The sequence below is a fragment of the Aulonocara stuartgranti genome (assembly GCF_965226115.1).
Source record: "Aulonocara stuartgranti genome assembly, chromosome: 18".
Classification (NCBI taxonomy): domain Eukaryota; kingdom Metazoa; phylum Chordata; class Actinopteri; order Cichliformes; family Cichlidae; genus Aulonocara; species Aulonocara stuartgranti.
Genome location: NC_138954.1, coordinates 24,712,354 through 24,737,192, shown reverse-complemented (window position 1 = coordinate 24,737,192; position 24,839 = coordinate 24,712,354). Strand labels below are relative to the sequence as shown.

Genomic DNA, 24,839 nt, shown 5'->3' with positions numbered 1-24,839 from the left:
CCCCAAACAACTCCCAAATCTCCTTCATGCCACACTTGCAGCATCTTAGCTGACTTACTTGGGTAAAAGGAGTCCAGCTGGGTATGGAGTAGTTCGATGGGTTGTTTAAAGGTTAGAGTACAGTCTTGAGGAGACGCGAGAACATGAAGGACATGAAGGGCCTGCACCACTGAGCCACCGTGCTGCCAAATGTTAACCGTTTCCCTCCATAAAGACATCATTTTACGACCTCATTTGCAGCCTCCATGACGTGTTTTGACACCTAAGTGTATATCAATAAAGATGCAGTTTGATGATAGCTGCACAGAGGCCACCTCACTGACCCAGTCATTTTGTTCTCGACGCAGAAACCGCTCAGTTCAGAAAAATACCTTCAAGAGTTGCTCTTCAAGGCTTTCAAGCAGCAAAAGTTAAAACTTTGATATTCCTCTCTCTCTTCAGAGCTGCGCGTAACCTTGACAGCAACACGTAAGCAAATAAATAAAAAGGGTTTAACCTTTAATCTGTGCTGATTACAAGCACGGTGTGGGGAAAGTGACTGTTGTGACCAAACAACCAACAGCCTGTTGCCTCTTCAGAGGTCACGGGGCTTCCACGTGACAATCCCTTCCCCTTGCACTGTTTTTAAAAATGTAAATTAAATGGATTACTGTTTATACAGCCCTCGTCTACCCTCACTGAGCACTCAGTGCTTTTACACCACCAGCCACCACAGCTGCCTCAAATCGTGAACAACATGGTTAAAATGTGCACGAGCTTCAAAAGCCTGTTGCTATATTAACGTTTACACTTATTACGGATGCCACCCACAGTCGCTTCTTAATTCATTCGGGTTCCATTTACATATTTTTGCATTTTGCTCTCAAATACCATCATTAAACTGGTATTCTAATGCGGCCTAAATAAAATAGGAATGCAGCCCTGTGAAACCCTCACTGAAAACAGCATTAAAGGGATTTTAACACTCTGCCCTAGTGTGTTGTTCCTTTTTTAATCAGTAAATCAGACTATAAATGCATCCAAGTGGCCTGAGAGGCTGTACCAAGAGTAACCCTAGTAGACCTAAAGCTGTTTATTTCTTTTATATGAATTCTGCATCATAGGTTTTAGAAGGAAGCTGGTCTCGTTGGTTGGGAAGCTCCCATTTTACAGTCTAGTTTCATTTTTGACTTTTGCATGAATGACAGGGTGAAGTGCTGGCTCAGCTGCTTACTCTCGCTGAAAACTGAGCACAGACTTCTTGGACGACCTGTCAGCATAATTAACCTTCTTATTTTATTTGATATCTGATTTAAGTAAAAACGGTCCAGAAGACGCCAACATCCCAAATGCTGCTGAAAGGTCCAGTTCACTGACTACGCTTTGCTGTGTCCATGGTGATGTAAATTTTAAGCGTTTGTCCAGTTCAGACTGGGGAGTTAAATATCCCAGTCCCACCCACAGAACCTACAGATTTGCACAAATGAGAAAACGACTCAGAGAAACCAAAACCATTATTGTACCCGACTGTAAACATGTTTATTCCTGCTGTGATGTTGGGTAATTTTGGTGCTCTGTGAGGATTGACTTTCTTTTGGAGCTGGCCTCATGTGGCCATCTCAGATACTCTAATTTCCACACTGTTGATTTTCACCTAGTTTACCCACAATGCATCACGGCCATAGACGGTTTAACCAAGGACACAGGTGTTGCACTAGTTGTAACTAGCAGAAATGGGTAGCGGGTTACAGGGGTGGGCATTAGCGCGTTAGCTTAAAGTCTGAGTCGCTAAAGGAGTTAGATCGTCATGGTAACATATAGGTTCAGGCTACGTTCAGAGTCTGAGTTTAAAATTGACTCTCAGTGTGCATCAAGTGTGATATACGTTCTCTGCTGAGGAATTCCAGTTTATATAGACCACTTGTTGATGTTATTGGTACCGCTGACTGAAGTTACTGCAGTGCAAACTGTGGTTTTCTTTATCAGAGGATTCGCAGTCATTCAGCTGGAGATGCAGAAAATACTTAAATGATTTTTGTTTTAATGTTTTGACCTGATCTACAGCTTTGATTTCCAAATTTATAAGTTATCTTTGTAGGGTAATTATTAATCAGTAAACTTAATTTTACTTTGATCTGGTGACAAACTAAAGCAACAGTTCTTATTGTTTGGGGTTTTTTTTTTTTGTTTTTTTTTTTACATCTTCTTTATTAGTCATATCTGAACACACTGAGTGACATTTAACATTTGCATGCATACAGATAAAAGTTTCAGAGCTAGAAATAAACTACAGCGCCTAGCAGTAAAAATAAATGAATTAATTAACTCAAGAATTTATATTTATCTAACTGGTTGAGCTTGCAATGTTCATGAATTCAGGACTAATCTGCAGCATTACTCTCTTTCACCTTTTTTGCAGCACCAGTGTTGCATTTTACTGTTACACTGTAATATTCTGCATAGATCTCGATCACCCATTCCCCTGGTAAGGTCTCTGATTGGAGTAGTCAGCACTCAATTGATCTGTTTTGTGAAGAAGAAGAGCTTCAAATGGTTCCTTCTTATGCAGCCTGAAGCACGGAGACTGAAGCAGAAAGCCCGAGTTAACGGAGAAAGCTAATAACCATCGTCGTGATCCTCATTCTCTCCGACTAGGTTTTTAGGTTTTGTCAAGCCAGTCAACACAAAGAAAGCCTGGCTTCTTTCAGCTCACCTCATTTGCAGTCTTTACACAAAAACATCATTAAAATCAGAACGTTTGCACATCTGCTAACCTGAAAATCCATTTTTATGCTTTTACACCTGGGGAAAGACGTTTTCTTTGGAAAGATGTTTTCAGATGTGTACATTGTATAAGAATTGGTGACGTTGATCAAAAGGATCAATGACTTTTTATTCTTTTATGTCCATTGCGAGTTTCTGCCATCTGGCTTATGGTTTTGTCGAGCGAAAGATTTTATTGAGCAATCCAAACTCTGACAGACCCGAAAAATGGGCAGGATTATTTTATCAGCATCTTGAGAAGTCATGTGTATTTATATCCTCGGACGACCTTACACACAGCGGAAAGTTTCATATCGATCCAACACGGTGAGGTTTATAGACTTCAAACTGGAAATAGAAAACAGAGACTCAATGCTGACTGAAAATCCTGAGTTTAGACCTGCGGCTGAAGAGCGGAGTGGGACCTGATCTCCTGATGGTGAACTCGGTTCTTCATCCTTGGCCTGCAGATGCTTTACGTGAAGAGATGAAAGAAGAAGACAAACATAAATGTTCACCTGTCCCACCCACTTATCATTATTAAACCTATGAATAGCTGTTGTCAGCTCCATCTAATAGAGTGTGGAGTTTTCCCCGGACTCCCATACATGCATTATTAATTACGTGTTACGGGGCGAAGAGGCGCAGAAGCACAGTCAACACAGGATATCTGAGTTGTGCTTGCAACCAGATCTGCACTGTTATACAAACATCGTTGTTATATCAAGATACAACTGCTCTGAGGAAGACTGCAAATCTATATGCATTCAGCCGCTTCAGGTTTCTGCACAGATTTGACTGCAGCGTTTGTGAGCCTTTGAGTGGAGGAAGCATTTAGCAGTGACAGAGACCTTCCTGCCGTGGTTTTTTTTTCTCCTTTTAGCAAATGCATTTACTGGCTCATCCTCTCGACAACACACGAGTTACCCACATATTATTCTCCTTCCCTTTGAAGCGCAGCTGCCTCTGAAAATGTTGGCTAATTCCCACTGCTTAGTCACTGACAATCTGTGCCAAGATGAGATCTGTTCCAATCAATCGCCCCCCACCCCACTCCTTTGCAACTTGTCGAACCGCCTTTACTTAACAAGGCAGGGGAATGATGGGATCTGCCATCTGTGTAAATTGCTCCATAATCTCATCTGACTGGTTGTTTTCTGATGAAGCAGACAGAACGTGGCCGCCTTTACTCTTTCGGTTTTTCCCAGACATTATTGGCTCACCTGTCAGACAGCACTACTGGCTTCGATCGCGCCAAAGACATATTAGGGTGGGAAATGGCAGGTTGAACCATGATGATTATCACCTCCATCTATCCTGGATTGTTATCATTAGTGTGGAGACATGTTTCGCATTTAGACTAGAAGATAAAAACGGCCCGCATGTGTTTGCGGCTGACTCGGTGTACTATTTGAATTTGATCCTGCTTCTTCATCATCATCATCTGTATTTCAACTCCCCAGTTAAAGCCGACACTTTCAAAGCATTTTCTGCCAAAAAAAGGGCACTTTTGTAGTTTGTAGTCTGAACGTCTTCCTCCTAAATGACATTCAATGGAGTAATTGTGGACTCGAGACCCATACCACCTAACCACTGTCTGCGCTGACAAGGGTGCGTTTTGTTGTCGTCTCCCCATCTGAGGGATGCTTTGTGGGTATTTTCATGACAGAGATACCCTTGTTTTCAGCTACTTTTGTTGGGAAGCGGGGAAAAAATGTCGTTTTGAAGCTTTACAGGAGGATACGTGACCTTTACGTGGACTGTTTTTGATTAATTCAATTCCAGAGCCGACGCAGAAGCAGCAGAGAGGGCGCTTCCATCGCCCTCGGGTCGTTATAGGTGGAAATCTGACCTTAACAGTGCGTCTCTGCACCTTCTAGTAAAAGCAGAACAAACAATTAAACAGAGAAACTCTCTTTGGTGAGCATTTATAGAGCCTCGCAAAGCAGCAGTGCCAGGTCCTGGGCGGGAAATATCGCGTCACTGTGAAACTTGTTATTTATTAGGATCTGCAGTGTAGCCAGACGTTTTATTTTCACACGTCACCTCCCTGGCTGGTTTGAAATAGTGGAGCCTTCCTGTTACTTATATTAAAATCTGACTTTGATGCATTGTTCGCCATCATTTAAAGCATTCTTAATCAAACTTCCCCTCCTTTTACGATCAATCTAGACAACAGACCAAACGGAGGCTCATTACATCTTCTTGTAGACAATAAATTTTTGTGTGTTTCTGTGCTGCTGCTGTCACTGACATCCCCTCAAATGTTGACTTGAATTCTCCTGGCTAAACACATACCAGTAAATCATCGCTCATACTGGGACTGTAGATGTATAGATTAGCTACCATGCAGCTATCCTGTGGTTAATGTTCTGCCATTAGCAAGCTGCTGCTTTAGCAAGTTTTAAGCTTGGACTAAATACAATTTCTGCAACAAAAATTTAAAGTTATCGTTTACTGTGCGACTCTTGTTTCGCCCTACTCGTCTTTATAACGTTGCTTCAGTTCATTGAGGTTTGCACCACAGCATTTCAGTTAAGGTCCAGACTTTCACCGGACCTTTGCAGCAGCTTGATTTTCTGTTGTTGATTTGTTGCTGTGCATGGCTTAATTGTCCTGTCTTATGAGCCAGTTTGTGCCAAGCTTTAGCTGTCACACAGATGATTGAGATTTGACTCTAGATATGACTACAGAGGACATCGTTCCAGAAGTCTTCAGGTTTGGTCAGATGATACTTTGTAAGAGGGAAAAGGCTATTCCTGGAAATCTTTCCAAACAAACTTTAAATTAGTTCAGTCATTTTTTTTTTCTTCTAATCGTACTGTCGTGAATTTTAATTTGTAACATGTTAACAGACCTGTAGAGTCTGAAATCTAGGTCTTCATTTTTTTAGTTTCTCTGAACATTGCATGGTCTAAATTTGCTGGGATGTTCACACCTCGGAAGATTATGGTGTTTTCTTAACCCTCCTGAATGCTCCACGCCTGCTTTTATAGAGATGCTCACACTTAATCAAGTGCACTGGATTAAAAGAACAGATCTGCAATTTATCGCCTTAATTTCTATGGAAGTAGTAAAGGTGTACTTAGTTTTTCACACTGCTGTAGCTGCTAATTAGTGCTAACACATAAATTACACCTAGCTGTCACTTAGAGCACTCCTCTTATATAAATTGTAATGGAAAAGTAAGAGTTGAAGAGCAAACCCGTTATTTGCTCAAGGATGTAAACATTTTAGTTTCTGCAGGGACCGACTCGCTTAAAGTCGGTCCCATGCAGTTCCTCATGTGGCCAGTCGAGGAACTGCAGTTTTTGCCAGTTTGGGAACCACTGGATTAGCTAATTGTGATTGCAAACTTCTTTTTGCTAGGCCCCGCTTTGTTTTACAAGAATATTTGTAAACATTTTTTTTTTATTTTCATGCCCCCGCAATGGCTCTGCTCCCCACACTTTGGGAAACTCTGTTAGTGCTCTGTCTCATAAAAGCTACTTGTTAATTTATTATAGTGCCTTCATTATTCTGTTCACACACCACTGACAGGTTGTCAGCCAGCAGATACATCTTAGCAATCAGAAATAAAATCATGTATCTGGCCACATGGAAAATGGAAATCCAAGTCGTTTTTCTTTTACCTCTAGTTGGGCTCCACCAGCTCATTGGGATAATATCGGTTCTTTTATCTAATAATGCTGAGGAGACCAAAGGCTGGTGGCATCCCTGCTACTCCAGCTCTGCCTCATAATAAACAGTGAGCAGATTCTCTGGCCACATTTTTGTCTGTCTCCATCTCAGACCTGGTTCGTCCTGGCCTCCCTCCTTCTCCACAAAGCCCCCGCCTCCTTCTGTCTCCCCCAGCTGTACGCTACTGCGGAGAAGCGACGAGTGAATGAAACCTTTCTTTGAGCGTCAATGTTGCACTTATGTGTCAAATCTAGCGGAGAAAAAGTTCCACGGCATTAGCAATTACCCCCATTTCCTTAGCACTTCAGTCTGCTGGAGACTTCTCTGTTTTTGTTTTGGTTTCTTTCCCACTGAAGTAATGTGCAATTAAATAAAAGTTTTCATGTGTGGTTTTAAAGTTTAAAGGAAGGTTGCTTTTTTTTTCTCCTTTTTTTATAATGCGCTGCAGTGTGCGTGGGTTTTGCACGTCTCTGTTCCTGTCTGTCATTCTGATCTCGTTTGAATGCACCCAACACCTTTCACAGCCACTTAGTGCAAGCGGCCTTGTTTATCTGTCTCTGTGTTCGGTTCTCTGCGGCTGCCAGCAGCGCTGAAAAGCTGCACCAACCGATTCCTCTCACAGCATGTTTCATTTTCCTTGTCATCGCTTAACTAACAGTGCCAATGCAGGTTCTGCTCCGTTTGGTCATCCCTGAATCTCTCCCTGTCGGTCTGACTTTACTCCTTTTTCCTCTGATAATCCACCCTCTGCTAAATGTGTCCAAAGGCTGAATTATATTAGAAATTCAGAAGTGCACAATTTATCCAAATGTTCGTGAGTGCTGCAGTGGTGACATAACTGTCCCCCTGGAAACCTGGCACTGCAAAACAGTAGCATGCATCCAAGTCTATATAGAGGGGGACGAGGAGAAACAGCAGCAGTAGACTAACTCAATTTTTTTATATATACAGCAGCAACCTAGATCTCCTGCCTGTCATCCTTCATTGATTTTGCAATCCAGCGGCATCCAAGCAGAACCATACAAGCCCATAGACCTCAGTCTGCCGCTGATAGCCGATCTCTATTACCCACCTAGCTCAAGGCTTCGGTTCGAGGGGCTAAACTTCTCAGGGGAAGAGGCAGAGAGCTCCAACTGGCGTAACGGAGCGACGGTAAATTTATGAGCTGCTTGGAGAACGGATCATCTTCTCTCCCCCACTTTTATTATCCCATCAGATCTGACGTGATAGCAATAATACATGACGGCCTGTCACATTCTGCAGATCTGGCGGCGAATATGAATGATGATTTCAAATGCCTGGGTCTAATCGGCGTTAAATTGCTTTAGTAAATATGTTCAGCTACCAGCACTCTGTCTTCCTCCTGTCTCTGACTTTGAATGAAGCTCAGAGTAATAGGCTTGTAGTTGTCACAATGTTTAAGACCCGTGTTGGCGTCACGGTTCATAATTAGCTTTTAATGCACATAGTCGGCTTGAGGGGAGGAAATCGACGGAAATGTGGAATGAAAAGAGGCCTGCTGTGTGGCCATAGTAATTCAGGCTTTTGTTCTCTAATTAAATGACCTCAGAAGGGAGCGCTAAGCTTAAGTTTGTGTGTGGGGCGCCCTCTGATAAGGAGGTTTGCGCCAAGTGTGTTCAATCTTGCAATGAATAGGGCGTCTACTACAAAGCCCAAGAAGCCCTCTCCGTGTCCCCTTCGCCTCCTTGTTAACTGTTGGAAATTTGGCACAAAACGCCGTGTCTTTAACAAGTGGCTCACAGCCCCTTCACATAGTTCAAGACACTGTAGTTAGGGACACGGTAGCCCCCGGTGTTTTCTCACTATTCTATCCTTCAGTTTTAAAAGCAAGACACTGAAAGACTTCCCTGCAAGCTGAAGCTGCACATACTCTTCCATTAGTGTGTTTATTCCACGGCAAAGCAAATTGCACGCTCTTCTCTTTCTTTCTCTTCTCTCTCTGATGTCTGCGGTTCGAGGCGGACAGAGCTGAAGCCTGTGGGAACACATTTTAACAGTTACCTCCATTTATTTGTGTTTGTATTTTAACCATGTGGGCTAATTTGGTTCTACTTTGAACGGGGTTTTGTTTGCCATGCGCACACAGTTTCAAACCGTGTTGTTTTAAATATGCAGCTGCAGTCGAAGCACTTACTCCTTGCTCTGGATAATCCACAGACCTCGCTGTCAACAGTTCTCACTGGGAGTATTTTATTTAATGGAAAGTAGTCCCAGTAAAACACTCCTGACAGTGAGGCCTGTGGATTATTTAGAGTAACTGGAGCACTGGAAAAAGTTGCTGTTGAATATTTCAGATGTTTCTTTTTCTTTCTTTAAGCTGTAAGCACTGGAAACACGTTTTCATTCATAATATATTTGGCATGTGAGAAGTGAGGTAGATATGTGGATTAAAGCTGCTTTTAAGTTCAGATGATGAACGTTTTCTGAATAATCAGTAAGAATAGCACAAATCAAACACAAATTTACAGGTTAATTAATTTTGATTTATGAATTGCCAGTTTTATGGAACTTTATATTGTAAAGCAAAGACCCTACAATATCAGAGAGAAAACCCCAACAGTCATGTGACCCCATCTATCAAAACAGGTTATTTTATTGTTTTAGCTATTTTCCAAACAGTACTGAAAATACAGAAATATAATGAGCACGAGCTAAAGTGCAAGCTCTCAGGTTTAATGAAAATATTAGATTAACCATTGAGGAATTACATGTGTCTATATTTGTCATAAAACTTGAGAGTGATTATGCTTTTTTTCATTTTGTTTGTTTGTTTTTGTCCATATAGGCCTCGGTCACACAGGTCTAAAAAAAACCCTTGCAGGTTAAAAGTAATTACAAGGTGATTCTCTCAGTGACACGAACCAGAAACGGAGAACATTCACCTTCGAAATAAAAGTTATGCTTTGCACAGCAACCGACACATTTCAAAAGGTTCAAAAGGTCCACGTTTTAAGTTTGCAGAGTTTGACTGCCATCGTGTAATTAGTTTGCAAGTGTTTGGAGACAAGTCGGCATCTTCCATAAAAAAATCCTGGCGACCTCAGCAACCTGTTAGTGATCCAAATAGTCGCAGCACCGAATACTTCTTTGTGACAGCTTTTACACCACCAACTGCCAGCAACCTCCAGCAACCACTTGCCAGCTGGAGGCAGAATGCACATTTTTCCCTAGAAGCAGGTGGTTGCCAATGGGTCATCAATTTCACGGTGACTACCTCTTTCATCCACTTGCAACCAGTCAGGGATTATTTCTTTTTCCCTTGTGGTCGGTGGTTGCCAGCCCTTAAATAACAAAAAGTATGTCATTGTCCAAAATTATATAGACCTCATTGTGGGAAGTATAGGAAAAATAACTAAGATGTAATATAGCGCTGTGCCATATGAACAAAATCTCATATCCCGATATAAGAATTCTATCGTCCTGATAACGATATAAATCACTAAAATGTAACATTTTCTGTAAATTCTGTGAATCTCGGGCAGCTCGACTTGCGGGAAGTGTTTCCAGCTGCGCATCATGTAGCTGGAGTCGAGTGTTTTAACAGATGCATGAAACTAGACATTTTTAGACATAAGTTGTAATGCCCGCCGTTTTCTTTGTGAGTATTTATTACACGGCGTGCTGCGGGGGAAAGCCTGTTCTAACGTTTGAGCCTAAGGTTTATTTTTTAGCACCTGACGGCTCTTTTTTTACTTCTCATCCGTAAACTCTGTCCATCTGCTCTTTCACGTGATTCGGTTTATTTTGAAAAGTCTCAACAGGATCTTGAGCTTTATTGTGAAAGGTTTATGTGGAACATAAACAAGCGGACACGAGATGGTTTTACCATCGTTGCTGCTAACCACAACGCATAAAAACAGGCGGTGTCCGTCCGTAGTGTGGTTATATTAAATATAAGAGAAAAAGAGAACTTTAAGAAATTAATATAGCCACTACAGTGACCATCAAAACGATGAAAAAAATATTACAGTAAACAGTTTATTTTGCGACACCACGAAACAAACAATAGCGTAAAATGAAACAATAGACGTTTTTATATCGTCATCCGATATATATCGTTATATCGAACAGCCCTAATGTAAGATAATATTTGGAATAACCATTATATTAAGGTTCCCATCATTCATATGAGTCAACTCTCTGTCAAAACCTTTGAGAATAAAGAGTGTGTCCTTAAGACACCTGGCACTGCACACCCGTAAAACTCTTCTTTTGTCTTTGCCATTCTCTCTCTGCAGTCGCAGTACTCCATTTTAAAAATAATCCAAAAACGACACTTGATCCCACGTTGGGAAAGTTTCAACATAGCAACTGTTATTTCTGTTGTTGTTGGCCAAGGCGCTCTTTGGACGGACATGCGAATGAGTATCTCCATTACAGCTGTTCTGCACGCTGACAGCCTTCAGCCATTACAGCCACCTGGCACGTCTCCACGCCATCAGTCCAGTTGTGAGCATGCGGAAACGACGAGGCACCGTCAGAAACCAGATCTCGCTTTCATGAGTGGAACATTAACAGCTGCTCGGGAAGGTGTAAGAGCAGGGGCTGAGAGTATGTTCGCATTCACACAGATGAAGGGGAGGCTGCTGGAATCGCAGATGACATCTTAATTGGCCTTTTGGTGCCAGATGCCAGCCTGGAAAGACGTCCAGGCCAGGTCCAAGCTGTAACTGTGTCTCAGTTGCCAGGCATGGCATTAGGAAAGGTTTTTAGGAGCCTAGTGGCTCCGCTGGGAGCTCCCACGGGTATTAGGTTCTCCAGTGTTGTGCTGCCTCCCCTCCTCGTACAAACACCCTTCTTCTCTCTCCATGCTTCCTGCAGAGCACTCTGAGGCTTTGTCAACACCCGTCAATCTGAGGCGAATTCAGATAAAGAAAAGCCCAAGGACGACAAAAGCCAGGCCTTCTTTGTGTTCAATCTATTCACACCGAGCTACTGGGGTCTGGCTTTTCTGCAGCTTCGTGCAGTGTTTAGGTGGAAACAGCCCCCCCACGCCTCACAAAAAACCCTCCACCCTTCTCATTTAAGCTACATTGATGTCCTGCAAATATCCAGTTAGCCACAAAATAACTGCCAACCTCTAACCCTGAACCACCTCTTACTGTTCCCTTTCCCACTCCCCTTTATGTGACACCTTTCTCAGAAGAATCATTTGCCATTACCCTGAGCCTGTTCTCCATGCTAGTCCAAATGAAGGTACATTTATTTGATCTAAAATATGAGCAAACACACAGTCCACTCTGCAGTTAAATGAGGAGAGTGAAAGTAAAGGTAGAGGACTGATATTAAAGATGAATCTGATTAGCGAACAAGAGAAGCAGTACCACAGTGTGAAATGGGCTGCTCACAAAATGATTACCTAATATTCCTGTTTGACATTACTCTTGATCCTCGGCGTGAAGCAGGGAAAGATCTTGAAGATCTCCCGACAGATGGTGAAATGAAAATCCATTTTTAATGAAGTTACAGTTTAGTCTCTCACACAGCGCTGACGCTTCTGACAAGGAAACACGATATTTTAAGGTGTAAGTGGATCAGATTTGAATCAAAGACTATATTTGTAGCATGCATATCAAGTACAGTGAGTGTTGGATCATAGTTGTAAGAAAAAAACACAAAGCTTTGAGGATTTGGGATGCTCTGAAATCAAACTGGAGCATGTGGTCTTCTTATTTTTCTCTTAAATCGATCAGTAGTTTAACAAATGAGCTGGACCTTTTTCACGGAAAAGTTCCTGCTGTTATTCTGCTTCACAGGGAGGTCAAAGGTCAAGTTCAGCTTGAGAACAGCTTCACCTGGAGCTTGAGTAATCAGTAACTCACCGAAGGACTTTTTTAATCTTTCCTTTCAGGCAACTCTCATTTTAAAAAAAAAAATCTAACTTCTGCATCTTGAACTCGCCTTTTTCTAATTTCCGTTCGTCTCCCCAGAACGAGCCATCGCCAGACACGAGGTACGAGAGATCGAGCAGAGGCACACGCAAGACAGCCTGCGGGAGCGGGACTCAGCCGCAGCGCTGTCCGACAGCGAGGATGACGTGGTCATCATCTACAACCGGGTGCCCAAGACAGCCAGCACTTCCTTCACCAACATCGCCTACGACCTGTGCGGGAAGAACCACTACCACGTCCTGCACATCAACACCACCAAGAACAACCCGGTCATGTCCCTCCAGGACCAGGTCAGGGGACCTGCGTTTCCTCCATCTTCCTACACCTGATCATCTTTGTCTGCTACGGAGGTCATTATTGTGATATGTTGATTTTGGTTTGTTCAGGTGCGGTTTGTAAAGAATGTGACTGAATGGAGGGAAATGAAGCCGGCTTTCTACCACGGACACGTCTCCTTCCTGGATTTCACCAAGTAAAGAAGCCTTCATTTCACATAGTGTTGTTTTTTTTTTCTCCACAGCCCTGTAACCAGTTAATCCACCCTGCTGTGGCTTTGATCAGCTGACTCCACCTTGTGGTCACTTAAAGCTGTTCACTCTCAGAGTGAAAAGCAAATTGTAGCCATTTGAATGTTTAAGAAAACAAAATTGCATAAAAACAAAAATTCTGTTTCATGCATTTTGATTTCATTCCTGGTGAGCTTTCTGAAACGAGTAATTCTCCTCAGGTTCGGGGTGAAGAAGAAGCCCATCTACATAAATGTGATTAGGGACCCAATTGAAAGGCTGGTGTCCTATTATTACTTTTTACGTTTCGGGGACGACTACAGGCCCGGCTTGAGACGCAGAAAACAAGGAGACAAGAAGGTAAAACAGCTTTATTCTTTTATTTAAAGAATGGATTCATTTTCATTTAAATAACAGGGATCTGTGGATGAAATCTCACTTAATATTTGGCTTGAGTGATCAAACCGAGCGTTTATCTTCCAGAGCTCAGCATTTCGAGGCCTCTGTGCTGCCGACAGTCATCAAGGCATTGAGTGGTTTTGGGGTGTCCGTGGTTGAATCCCGTGGTTATAAATGGAAAAACATCAGGAATGCTAGCAAAAACAATCTAATTACATCTGGCACAAATGTTCATTTGGACTCAAGGATGAGCTCATTAAAAGTTAGTAGTCAAGATCAGTGTCACCTCACCAAAGTCGAGAATTCGCAGTTTAATTATCGCTAAATTTCACACAAATGCCTCTAACAGGAAAATCCGATGAAGTGGTGACATAAAATGTCACCAGACTGGGTTGTTACCAGCTACTTAACTAGCATACCACTGTGAGGTGGTAATTCCAGTTAAAACAAAATTCCCTCTCTTTCATTTCTCCCAAATGTGTGTTTTGTTTTTTCTTTTGAACTAGAAGAAAAAATTACTGGAGAATTGAAGTTCTGACTAAACTGTGGAAAATAACCACTTAAAGTACCTTTTAAAGGCTCCGTGTAGCTTCAGGATTATATTTGTGCATAAAGCTACTTCGGAATGTTGTCGTCTTTCTTTTGTTTCTCAGTGCATTAAGGGATATGAAGGTCTAATATGAAGGAACACTTATCTTTTCGTCTGCTTTCTTGGTGTTTTTCATGTTCTGTGTTTCAGACGTTCGATGAATGTGTATCAGCTGGTGGCTCGGACTGCGCTCCCGAGAAGCTCTGGCTCCAGATTCCCTTTTTCTGTGGTCACTACTCCGAATGCTGGTGAGAATTCAAACACCTGCTGCTCCTGCTGTGTCGCATTCAGACCACACTGAGTCTGAGATTATCAAACGTGTCTCCTTTTTTTATACATTTGCATGTTGACAGAAGAGATCTGGTTATATTGCAACCAAAAACAGGAATGAACAGGCTTAATGATACAGCTTATGTACCTAATAAAATAGTGTAGCTATAAATCAATACACTGTTTTGTTTTCTTCGAGGTGTGCATTGTGTGTTTTAAAAAAAAAATTTTTTTTAAATGAGCAAAGCAGACAAGATGAGAACAAAAGAAGAAGTAGCAGACCTGAAAAAACTACAGCAGAGAGTAAAGTATCCCAAAGTCATGTCAGGCTTTTATTATTGCTGTTGGCAATCAGTGGATGGATCAACTAATGTTGCAGGTCCTGTGTCAGGCCTGTGCTGGGTGTTTAACTGTTTCTTAAACACATGACTTTTCAGATACTGTTCATCAGTCACAGGGAGGTTGTTTATTTTAAACTTGCCATTTCTTTTATCCTCCAATGTCCAGTTTTTGGGGGGGTTAAGGACACGCTGCACACCATGCTGAGTTTTTGGCTAATAGTTCTTTTGGGAATCACCTTGTTGGTGCAAAAGTACTGTTTTATGCCAGTTTAACTGTGTTATCTTCAGCATTTTCTACGGATTCAACTGCAGAAATTGGTTGACAGGGCAGATTTAATGTTTTCATAAAAGAGTGGTTAAAGACAGACTATTAAAACATCTATCCATCTTGTTTCGCTTTTCTGGGTCGCGGGGCAGCAGTCTTAGCAGAAAAGCCCAGACCTCCCTCTCCGTGGCCACCTCCTCTAGCTTGTCCGGTGGAACACCAAGGCATTCCCAGGGCAGCTGACAGACATAATCCCTCCAGCGTGTCCTGGGTCTGCTCCTTGGCCTCCGAAAGAAAACCGGTTCCTCCTAAAACAGTCAGGTACAAGAACTTGACTGAAAGTGAGCGAAAAAGCAGCCGATGTCTGAAGAAAAACTTCTGAAAGCCCAGAGTACCATTGCTCAAGAGCACTTTAAAAAAAACTGCATTATAATTCTGCCTCCTTGGGAGCAAAATAAGAATAAATCAGGATTGGCTCGATGCATTTACACAGTATCAAATGTTAAATATGCTCGGTTGGGTTCAGATTTAACACCACTGTTAGGGTAGGAATAAATGCAGCGGTGAGATATTTTTCTCTGGGTTTGTTGTCAACAACACAAACAAGCAAAGTCACTGACCTTGTCTTTTCCTCGGTGCATGCAGATGAAATTGTTAAAAAAGACGTGATGTATCAGTCTTCTTCAGTAGAGCACCACATTCAGTCATTCTCTGCTTTGCTACACTCTCTCCTCAAGGTCTCCAGTAGCCCTCTCACTGCCTTGAGCCGTTCTCTCTACATTGTGTTTTCTTCCTTTTTTATCAGTCTCTCGCTGACCCTACTCTTCCCTCTCACCCTGACTAATCCATCTACCCTCTTGCTGACTGAAGGTCTGAGTGTCTGGGATTTAGAGAGCAGTATATTAAAGTAATGGAAAGGCCCTTGGAAACATTAAATAAATAGTGAAGACAAAAAGGTGAGGTCAGTGCAGCCAGTCATAGATTGATGTGTTTAAGAAGGCCTTGCCAACAATTTACTTTATAGGTTTAAACAATCCTTATTTTATTTTCACTACCAAGCTTTTTTTTTTTTTTTCCTTTTGCTCCGCTCTCCTGTTGTCTCAACCCTCTCCGGACTCACGGCTCACCTAATCGTTCATCCTGTCTGTCTTTCAGCTCCTCTCTGCTGCTCTTCTCTCCATCACCTCCTCTTCCTCCGTGTCAGGCCTTACATCATTCTTCCCCTCCATTTCTGCTCAGTTTTTCCAAGCTGTGTGGGATATTTTTTTCCCATCCAGCAGAGCAGCGACTCCCTGAGAATAAAGAGAAAATATCCACATCGAAAAGAAAAACATGACTTTTTTTTTTCTTTTTTTTGTGTGTAGGAACGTGGGCAGTCAGTGGGCTCTGGAGCAGGCAAAGTACAACCTGGTGAATGAGTACATGTTGGTCGGCGTAACAGAAGAGCTGGAAGATTTTGTCATGATGCTGGAGGCCGCGCTGCCACGCTTCTTCAAAGGAGCCACTGAGCTGTACAAAACAGGTGCTGCTCCTGCCACACAGTTTAAATAAAAATAATAATAATAATAATAATTATATATATATATATATATTAGGGGTGCAACGATATTCGTATCGATATTGAACCGTTCGATACAGTGCTTTCGGTTCGGTACGCATATGTATTGAACAATACAACATTTGTAATTTATTTTATCAATTTTCCTTCTGACGATGCTGTCTGTGTTGAGCGCTCAGTGAATCTGTGTTCGACTACTCCGCCTAGGCTGCACTGTTGAGCGCAGATCCACTGAGCGCTCAACACAGACAGCATAGTCAGAAGGAAGAGCGGCAGGGCAAGCTAGCGAGACAGAAGTTAAGCTCTACTTGCAACAGGCAAATTGAACTTCATTCAGATCTGGCGTTTGGAATTATTTTGGTTTTCATGTGACGTATGACCCTGAAGGTAAGCGAGTCATGGACTAAAGTAAAACAGTATGTTGGATGTGCCATGCAATGCTCAATTACATTGGTGTGAACTAGTGTGTTAGCGCAGTTAGCTCGTTAACATGTTGGCCGTCTAGCCCCATGCACGGAGCGATCGGCGGTAGCTCGTTAACGGAGATTTGCCGTGTTGTGGCGTTAAGGTCATTTCAACGAGATTAACCTGAAAGCACTAGTGGGAACACAACAAATATGACTGCACATTTACGCAGACATCATCCTAGTGCAAAGACAAGTGAAAGCAGACAAAAAAAAGCAAGCATGCTACTAACTTTAGCCGAGTCATTTAGACCGCTGTTAGCACATGATTCTCCTTATGCTGCTGAGAATATAGCCCAGAAGAAGCGGATAGTACAGCTTTTATTTTGGAAAGAGCCATTTCTCTGTAATAAACTCTCTTTTCCAAAGATGAGTGATTCCTCAATCAGATACAGGGCTCGCAATATCGCTAGCCCGACGTCCCAGAGCTAGCGATTTTTTCAGTCGGGCTACCAAAATCTATCTCTTCCCTGCCCGTCGGGCTATTGTAGGAAGGAAAATATATGTCAATGCTTTTGCATTCTTTCGGAAATGTAGCTGGGTAATTATGTCATTGGCATCGGTGAGCCACTGTCAATATGTGACATATTGAAGTCGCGTTTGAATTTGCGCTTGTTTTTTTTGCTTTCACTTTGCAATCGTGCGAACTGTGTATAGAGAGCGACAGCACTGATCTGTGAGTGATGATAATTTGTGCACCAATTCCTCTGACATCGTCTTATTAATCGTTAGCTTACTATGCAAACATGACAAGTGAAATCTCCCGCAGCTTAAACATGTGAGAGGTTGATCGCGCAGAGAATCGCTGAGCTTATGTGAGTGCGTGTAAAAGCATTTCAGTTCTGCTGAGCCAAATAAGACAGGTCAGGGTGAAGAAGTGACAGCCAAAGAAAAGCTTACCACAAAACGGAGAAGTTATGACAAATCAGACTATAAGGCAAAAAGAAAGTGCAGCTTTATGGTTTCATGGACAAAAGAATTTCTGTGGCTGCAATATGACGAGCTAAATAACCAGGGCTGCACATAAGTGGTCCGCAGGTGCGCATTCGCTGTCAAAATAAAAAACACGCACAAGGGTTAGGGTTAAATTTAAAAACTGTACTTTTGAGTTAAAATATATATTTATAATTTTAATAAATGACAAATTAAAAATGCATGAACATTTTTTTGTATCGAAAAAATATCGAACCGTGACACCAAAGTATCGAACCGAACCGAACCGTGAATTTTGTGTATCGTTGCACCCCTAATATATATATATATATAATTAATTTGCTGCTTCAATCCTCTCACTGCAATTTCAGGGCTAAATATTGTGTGTTTACGTGCTGCGGTTGTTCATTAGCGCTTTGAATCGCTCTCCTGTGATCGGCTGTGATCAAAATGCAGTCGTGCTGCTTCACTGATGTAGTTACAGATTAGTTATAATGAGTGCAGCCAGAATGAATAATGGGCAGCACAATAGGGTCCGGTGTGACAATCACGCCGATGCACAATGATTCAATATACCCGAGCGCATTAAACAATTAATCTGAAGACTAAGTCTCACATTCAAATGTCACGTCGTCTTGATCTGTCTCATTTCTTTGTGCACGGGTACAGCTAATGTTTACTAAATTACTCAGCTAGCGCCTGGTTGCCAGGTTTCTGGCATTAGTAAGTTATCTGTGACTTTCAATCTGGTCAAACCGGAGGACTGTAGATAACGCATGACCGTTTGTGGTGCTTCTTTCTGTTTGTTTGTTTGTTTTTTATTTCTCTGACTACTGCACAGTGATGATGCACAGTCACTGTGCCTAGTCAAGTGTCAGGCAATTAACAGTTAATTAAAGAACTACTTATTTTACAGTGCGTGGTTTTTGTTTTGGGTTTGTTTGGTTTTTTTAATACAGAGCAAATAAACTTGACACTATTTAGTGGCCTGTTTCCAGAGTTAAACGGACAGTTAACTGCAAAGTCATATTTATCTATTATTCATCTTTATTGTAGGGCTATTTATTCCTTTTAGATACACTATATTGCCAGAAGTATTCATTCACCCATCCAAATCTTCTAATTCAGGTGTTCCAATCACTTTCATGGCCACAGCTGTATAAAAGATACTGTGATGTATAATGTGCAGAGGTGGACAACTTTCTGTAGAGTCAATGCTACAGATCTTCAAACTTCATGTGGGCTTCAGATTAGCTCAAGAACTGTATGTAGAGAGCTTTGTGGAATGGGTTTATCATATTAAAGCCAATGGATTAAATTGGGATCTCACGCAAGTGCTTGTGACGGCAGACGAGCATATAGTTTTGGCAATATAGTGTCTTTTTGGTGCAGGTTGCCTTGTTTTGGAGATACTGGCTATAAAATCTGCTGAGTCTGATCCATCTTGATTATGCTTTGCTTAAATATAGGAATATAACCAAAATATAAGCAGTTAATTCAAGTCCCCCTTCTGCAAAGACTGACAGTTGACACAACAATTGTTTTCAAACGTTTGCCGATCGGTCTGAAAGTGACTGCAGTCTTGTTTGGAGACGGGTTGGAGATGAGTTGCCTCCCAACCGGTGACCTATTTGATGTTTTGCAAAAGAAAGTGGTCACCATGCCTACCTGCAATTGCTTGTCGAAGCAATTTTTGTTGCCTACAAGGAGGTGGCCCCCAATTTCCCCCCCCACCCACACTTATGTATTTTATTTTTACATTTCTGAAGAAAAGGCTTAAATAACTGTGCGTCACCAGAGGTGGGACCAAGTCATTGTTTTGCAAGTCTCAAGTAAGTCTCAAGTCTTTATCCTCAAGTCTCAAGTCAAGTCTCAAGTAATGTCAGGCAAGTCAGAGTCGAGTCTCAAGTCACTGGTGTAAAAGTCCGAGTCAAGTCACAAGTCTGAAACTTTGAATTTCAAGTCCTTTCGAGTCTTTAAAAAAAAAAAAACGAAAAAATAATGTTGCAGTTATGCTAAATGTAAATATTAGACCATGTAATTTTAAAATCTGTGTTTTTCTCAACACATGACAAAATAGTGAACTTAGAAAATATACACAAATTGTGAAATTGCACCTCTTTAAAATGCAGCTCAATTAAACCTAGCTCCAAGAATAATTTTCACCGACAGTTCTGAGATAAGCTGCATGTTATTCTTGGATGCGGTTGTAGGACCGGCTTTAAAATCGCATGACAAAAATATCATACACATTAAAAAAAACTGTATCACCAACGTAGCCTGGACAACATTTGCTAGTTAGATGAAGTCAGCTATCTCATCTTAGCATATTTATATGCATATTTATAATCATACGGTTCTTGGAGTGAGTGCATACACTCATGAAGTTTAGTAACTTCAGGTCACTGCAACAAGCCCAGGTACAGTTTACCGACGGATGGGTACAGGACCTTGAAATGCACTGTGTAGAACGAAAGACCATCGTACTTATCATAAGTTTACCAGTCTCACAAATTGTCGTCATAAATACACATTCGTTAACCGTTTATTAATAGGACCTTTGAGCTCAACGGTAATTAATTAGTAGTGGAAATAATTTCTGGTAGCATCACAGAAATGTAGCAGTGACAACAATATTGTATGCTGTAATCACCGCGCGGATAGGAGGCGGCTGGCTTGACCGCGGCTCACAAATGACGGCTCACTTTACCGCAGTCTGTAATCGCACTGGGCAATTAGTGATACAAAAAACCTGTTTTATCCTGTGAATAAAAGTATATGTTTTTGTCAATGTACCATAATAACAGAAGCGAAACGCAATATTGTGTCAGGACAATTCACTATTTATGCACAATAAATAAAGGAGCATAGCGCGACAATTTCTGTTCAGTGCCAGACTTGCTTGTAACCTATATCACCAATTATGTTAACTACAACAGCAGACTGACCTTTGTGTAAATGCTTGGAGCAGACTAACCTGTGAGCTGGAGGGTTCTGGGACGTTATATTTTATCTTTGAATGGCTGCAATCCAGGCCATCCGTCGCGTCTTTGTTACTTCGGAAACATGGCTCGAACAATTTCTCTTCAACGACGTAATCCGATAACAACCGATCTCTTTACCCGTCGGCTTCCCGTGGCTGTCATGCGACCGGCTATTGCAGTTAATAATACAACAGCTTCTTGACATTTTTGTGTTTCTTTTTATCGCTGTTTAACTGATTTTAATTGAAAGCCTGCGTGCGCTAGTACCGCTTGCCACGAGTTCCCAGAATCCTTTGCGGTTCTACCCGTGAATGACGTCACATTTTCAATCTCTATATAATATGCATGTTAAATTTTATATTTGGGGTAAAATATCAAGTCTTTTCAAGTAAACCGGTTCAAGTCCAATTCAAGTCCCAAGTCATTGGTGTAAAAGTCCAAGTCAAGTCACAAGTCTTAGAACATTTTTTCAAGTCAAGTCTAAAGTCATAAAATTAATGACTCGAGTCTGACTCGAGTCCAAGTCATGTGACTCGAGTCCACACCTCTGTGCGTCACACACCAGCACAATCTAAATGAATAAAAGTCCTATTTTTAGGTGAACTGGCCCTTTAAGACAGCCTCCCCCACACACAGAGACACATGTTTAGTGTTAGCTGTTTATTGGACATACAGATAGCAGTGTTATGTAGGATTTTGTTGTTGTCGGTTGTGTAGTTTATATTAGAAAAAGCTCACACTAAGTATGCTTTAATGTTGCTGTTGTCACGGCAGCCATTTTGACACGAAGCAGCAGGAAGTCACTTTAATGAAGGCCACGCGCCTAAACAGAAAAGAAGCTGCTGCTGTTTCATGTGAAAATGGCAACTGTTCAAAGATCTCGGAAAAAAGAAAAGGTGTCGTTCTGATTGAAGCTGCTTGTTGTTAATGCCAGTGGATTAACAGAAGAACTGCAACAATCGCTTCTGCAAAAGTAACACTTAAATGCATTACCAGTAAATATAACAGGCCGCTTGTGTACTAAGTACTGAATGATTGAGTTCATGTCCTTTAATCCCATGTTGTTCCTCCCACTCGCATCACAGGTAAGAAGTCCCACCTAAGGAAGACCAGCGAGAAGAAGCCACCCACAAAGGAGTCGATTGCCAAGCTGCAGCAGTCCACCATCTGGAAGATGGAGAACGACTTCTATGAATTTGCCCTGGAGCAGTTCCAGTTCGTCAGGGCGCATGCTGTCCGGGAAAAGGACGGGGAACTCTACCTGCTGGCCCAAAATTTCTTCTATGAAAAAATCTACCCCAAAAACTAGAGAAGAGAGCGGAGTGCTTTGGAGGAGGACGGAACACTTCGTCCATGCTCAGTCATGCGCTCTTGAGACAAACAGAAGTGGGAGTGAGGTGAGACTTGAGGACTACCGCTGACCGTGTGCCTCGTTTGAGAGCATGATGCGGAGCTGGAGAAGCAATCCGGCTGTGACGCAGCGACCGGACTGGCAGCAGTTGCTACTCGCGGCTGTGCCGGCCAGCTGGACGAGGAGCTCGCGTTTCAATCGGCAGGTTGCTATCGCTACCGGCAGCTGCTCCACTCCCTTTCACTTCAACGCCGAAGGTCGTCCATGCCGAGGGCCTCTCCCGGCTCGCGTCTTAAAGGCGACCGGCCGACAGCTGATCATCCCTCCACTCCTGATTGGATTCACTGTTCTTCTATCCAGAAGATTCTCATTGGCTCTGTACTGTTTGGTTGTGTTTGGTTGTATTTTATCTCTTTATTACGTTTTTGGTTTGTACGTAAAGACGTTTGACGGTGAAACTACATGCCTCACGCCTCATCACCACTACTAACTTAAAGAGACGGTACTGTAAGAAACGTTGCTGTGTTGCTGGACTTGAATGGAGCCTTTTGAGGTTTTTATGAGTAAAAGTCCTGTGAACGCGGACTGTTTCCCGGGGCACGCGTGTATGTTTTATACTATACTAAGTGTGTGACTCTTGTAAATGTGCAGCTTTTCCTTTGGAGGGTAACAGAGGAAACGTTTACACCTTATTTTATTGAAGTGAGGTGAACTTGCTGCTTCTGTAAATATTTACAACTTTTTAAATCCATTGCATTTCCTGGCAGATAGGTTACAGAAGTCTGGACGTGTTGTTGGTTTTATTTTTGTCACGTAGAAGCATTTAAACACGGGAGGCTGCTAAAATCCGTTTGGGGAAATGTGCTTTTCCTTGTTTTCAATGCGACTTTTGTACCAGTAAATTTAAGACTTTTAGCAACTAAAGCATGAAGAGTGGACATGAGGAAGTTCCCCTGCTGTATTGGGTGTCCCCTAACTCCACTATGAGCCAAACGTTTCCATTTTTTTTTCTTTTTTTTACAAGTGGCGAAATTATGCATTAATTCAGGAGCTTCAGAAGAGCATTCCCAGTCAAAGCCAGACTGTTTCTCATTGATTTTTATGCCAAGCTAACCTAACCAGCTGCAGCATTACAGTATGTTTAAAAGGCTGATAAGAGATCAGTCTTCATTCATTTACTTGATAAATTGGCTTTATTTGGGCTCTGATAGGGTTTATTTTTTTAATCGTGTAAGGGAAACGATGAAAATTACAAGTATTTTAAAAAGTATACTTTGTTATGATGGGAAAGAGCCCCAGCTTCTTCCTGGATGTGCTGTCACTGTCTGTATTTGTATATCCAGGTGAATGGATGCTCCCTTGCCATCTGAGGACATACTGTAGTTAACCACTCTGTCTTGTGTGCCTTCTCTAGAGTTCGCCTTGTTTTGCAGGTTTTTCTGATTGAACATAAAGACAACACGGCTGCCATGTCTGTTTTCATCTTTTGATTGACAAACAATATAAAGAAGACTTTAAAAAAAACTACCTGAGGTTCATGACTGGTTTTTAGTTGTGTTTTTTTTCTTTTCCAAATGTTTTTGCATCATCATCATCACTGTGTACAGCAAAGCAAGGATTTTGCGAGGTGATACACATAAACGGAAAAGTCGAGCTGGCTTACTTCAGGTGTCCTGCAGGGGGCGATAAAGAGCCTCCAGGTTCACTCCTGCCTCTGAGTGTGTGTTTATCATTTTCACATGACTCTTCCAAACAGTGTTTGATGATTGCAGTGACATGTGGTTGTGTGCCAACCTCTTTATATTCCCAGCACGTGTTCAGCACCTCCTCTTCTCGTAGTTCCTGCAGCTGAGCTTCATAAACGGAGGGCACTGAAACAGGAGCCACCACAGGCCAGGGAAAGTTTATGTGAGCCAGTGCTGCCACTCAGCGTTATTCACCCATGCTCTCAGATAATCCCTGGACAGGCATCAGCTACTGGACTCATCCCCGGTAATCTCAAATCATTCTCCAGTTACAGCTTCCTGGTCTTGGCCCTCTGACCTAGATTAACATGGACAATGCCCCCCCTCATACTCTGAAGCCTCAGTTACACGCTGCCTTTTAATATTAGACCAGGGACTGCCTTTTTTTACGACAGTCTGCTACTGAAAGCTCCATGTACACAACCTAAAATAAACCTTTAATACACACCCATACATGCACAACATTTAACATATGGTCATGTAGCGTTGTGGTTTTCAGTGTCAGATGTGAGGTTCCCTGTTGATTGGATGACATATAACAAATGTATAAAACCACTACAGATACCAGATTTTCTACTGATTCTTTTTTCTTTATTTTATTGTTTACCGGTAATTAAGTGAGCCGGGGGATTCTTTCAGTTTAGCAAAGCTGGTCAAGAATTTAAAATGAGCCAAGCTGTCACATCCTGGGGTTTTCATTCAGTCACTAGGGTAATTTTTCCATGCGCTAACTCTGTTGTCATGTCAGTCACTACCACTCCCACATGCCTGTCCTTTCTTGTCAGTAGTGTCACCTGATCTGCCTCTCCTCTCCACTCACCTGCTCCTATTCAGCCAACCGATACCGCGGTAGGTGTTCATCCAGCTCCCCACCACTGATCAGTCAGACTGTCTTTGAGCTCGGTGCCTTAGCTTTCCAATATTCTGTGTCAGTGCCTGCTTTTTAATATCATTACCTGTAGTTTTAGAATTTGCTACATCTCGTGCTTTGTTTGTCAGTAGAGTTAATTAGCTTTTTATTTATTTAGTTGTTTTTTTTAAACCAGGAGCCATTTTACTGGATGTTCATTTCCCCACTGTAAAACCCGTGCTATGTAAC

General features: G+C 42.0%; 1 protein-coding gene across 1 annotated transcript in view; it reads left to right on the top strand.

Moving 5' to 3' along the window:
* hs2st1a (heparan sulfate 2-O-sulfotransferase 1a) overlaps positions 1–23,527 on the top strand; it is a 34,392-nt gene extending 10,865 nt beyond the window's left edge. Inside the window, exons 2-7 of the mRNA XM_082513162.1 lie at positions 12,375–12,625; positions 12,722–12,807; positions 13,063–13,201; positions 13,980–14,077; positions 16,070–16,227; positions 21,730–23,527. Of these exons, the coding sequence (XP_082369288.1) occupies positions 12,375–12,625; positions 12,722–12,807; positions 13,063–13,201; positions 13,980–14,077; positions 16,070–16,227; positions 21,730–21,953 (956 nt within the window). The 3' untranslated portion in view covers positions 21,954–23,527. The remainder of the gene's footprint in view (positions 1–12,374; positions 12,626–12,721; positions 12,808–13,062; positions 13,202–13,979; positions 14,078–16,069; positions 16,228–21,729) is intronic.
* Positions 23,528–24,839: the final 1,312 nt, after the last annotated feature.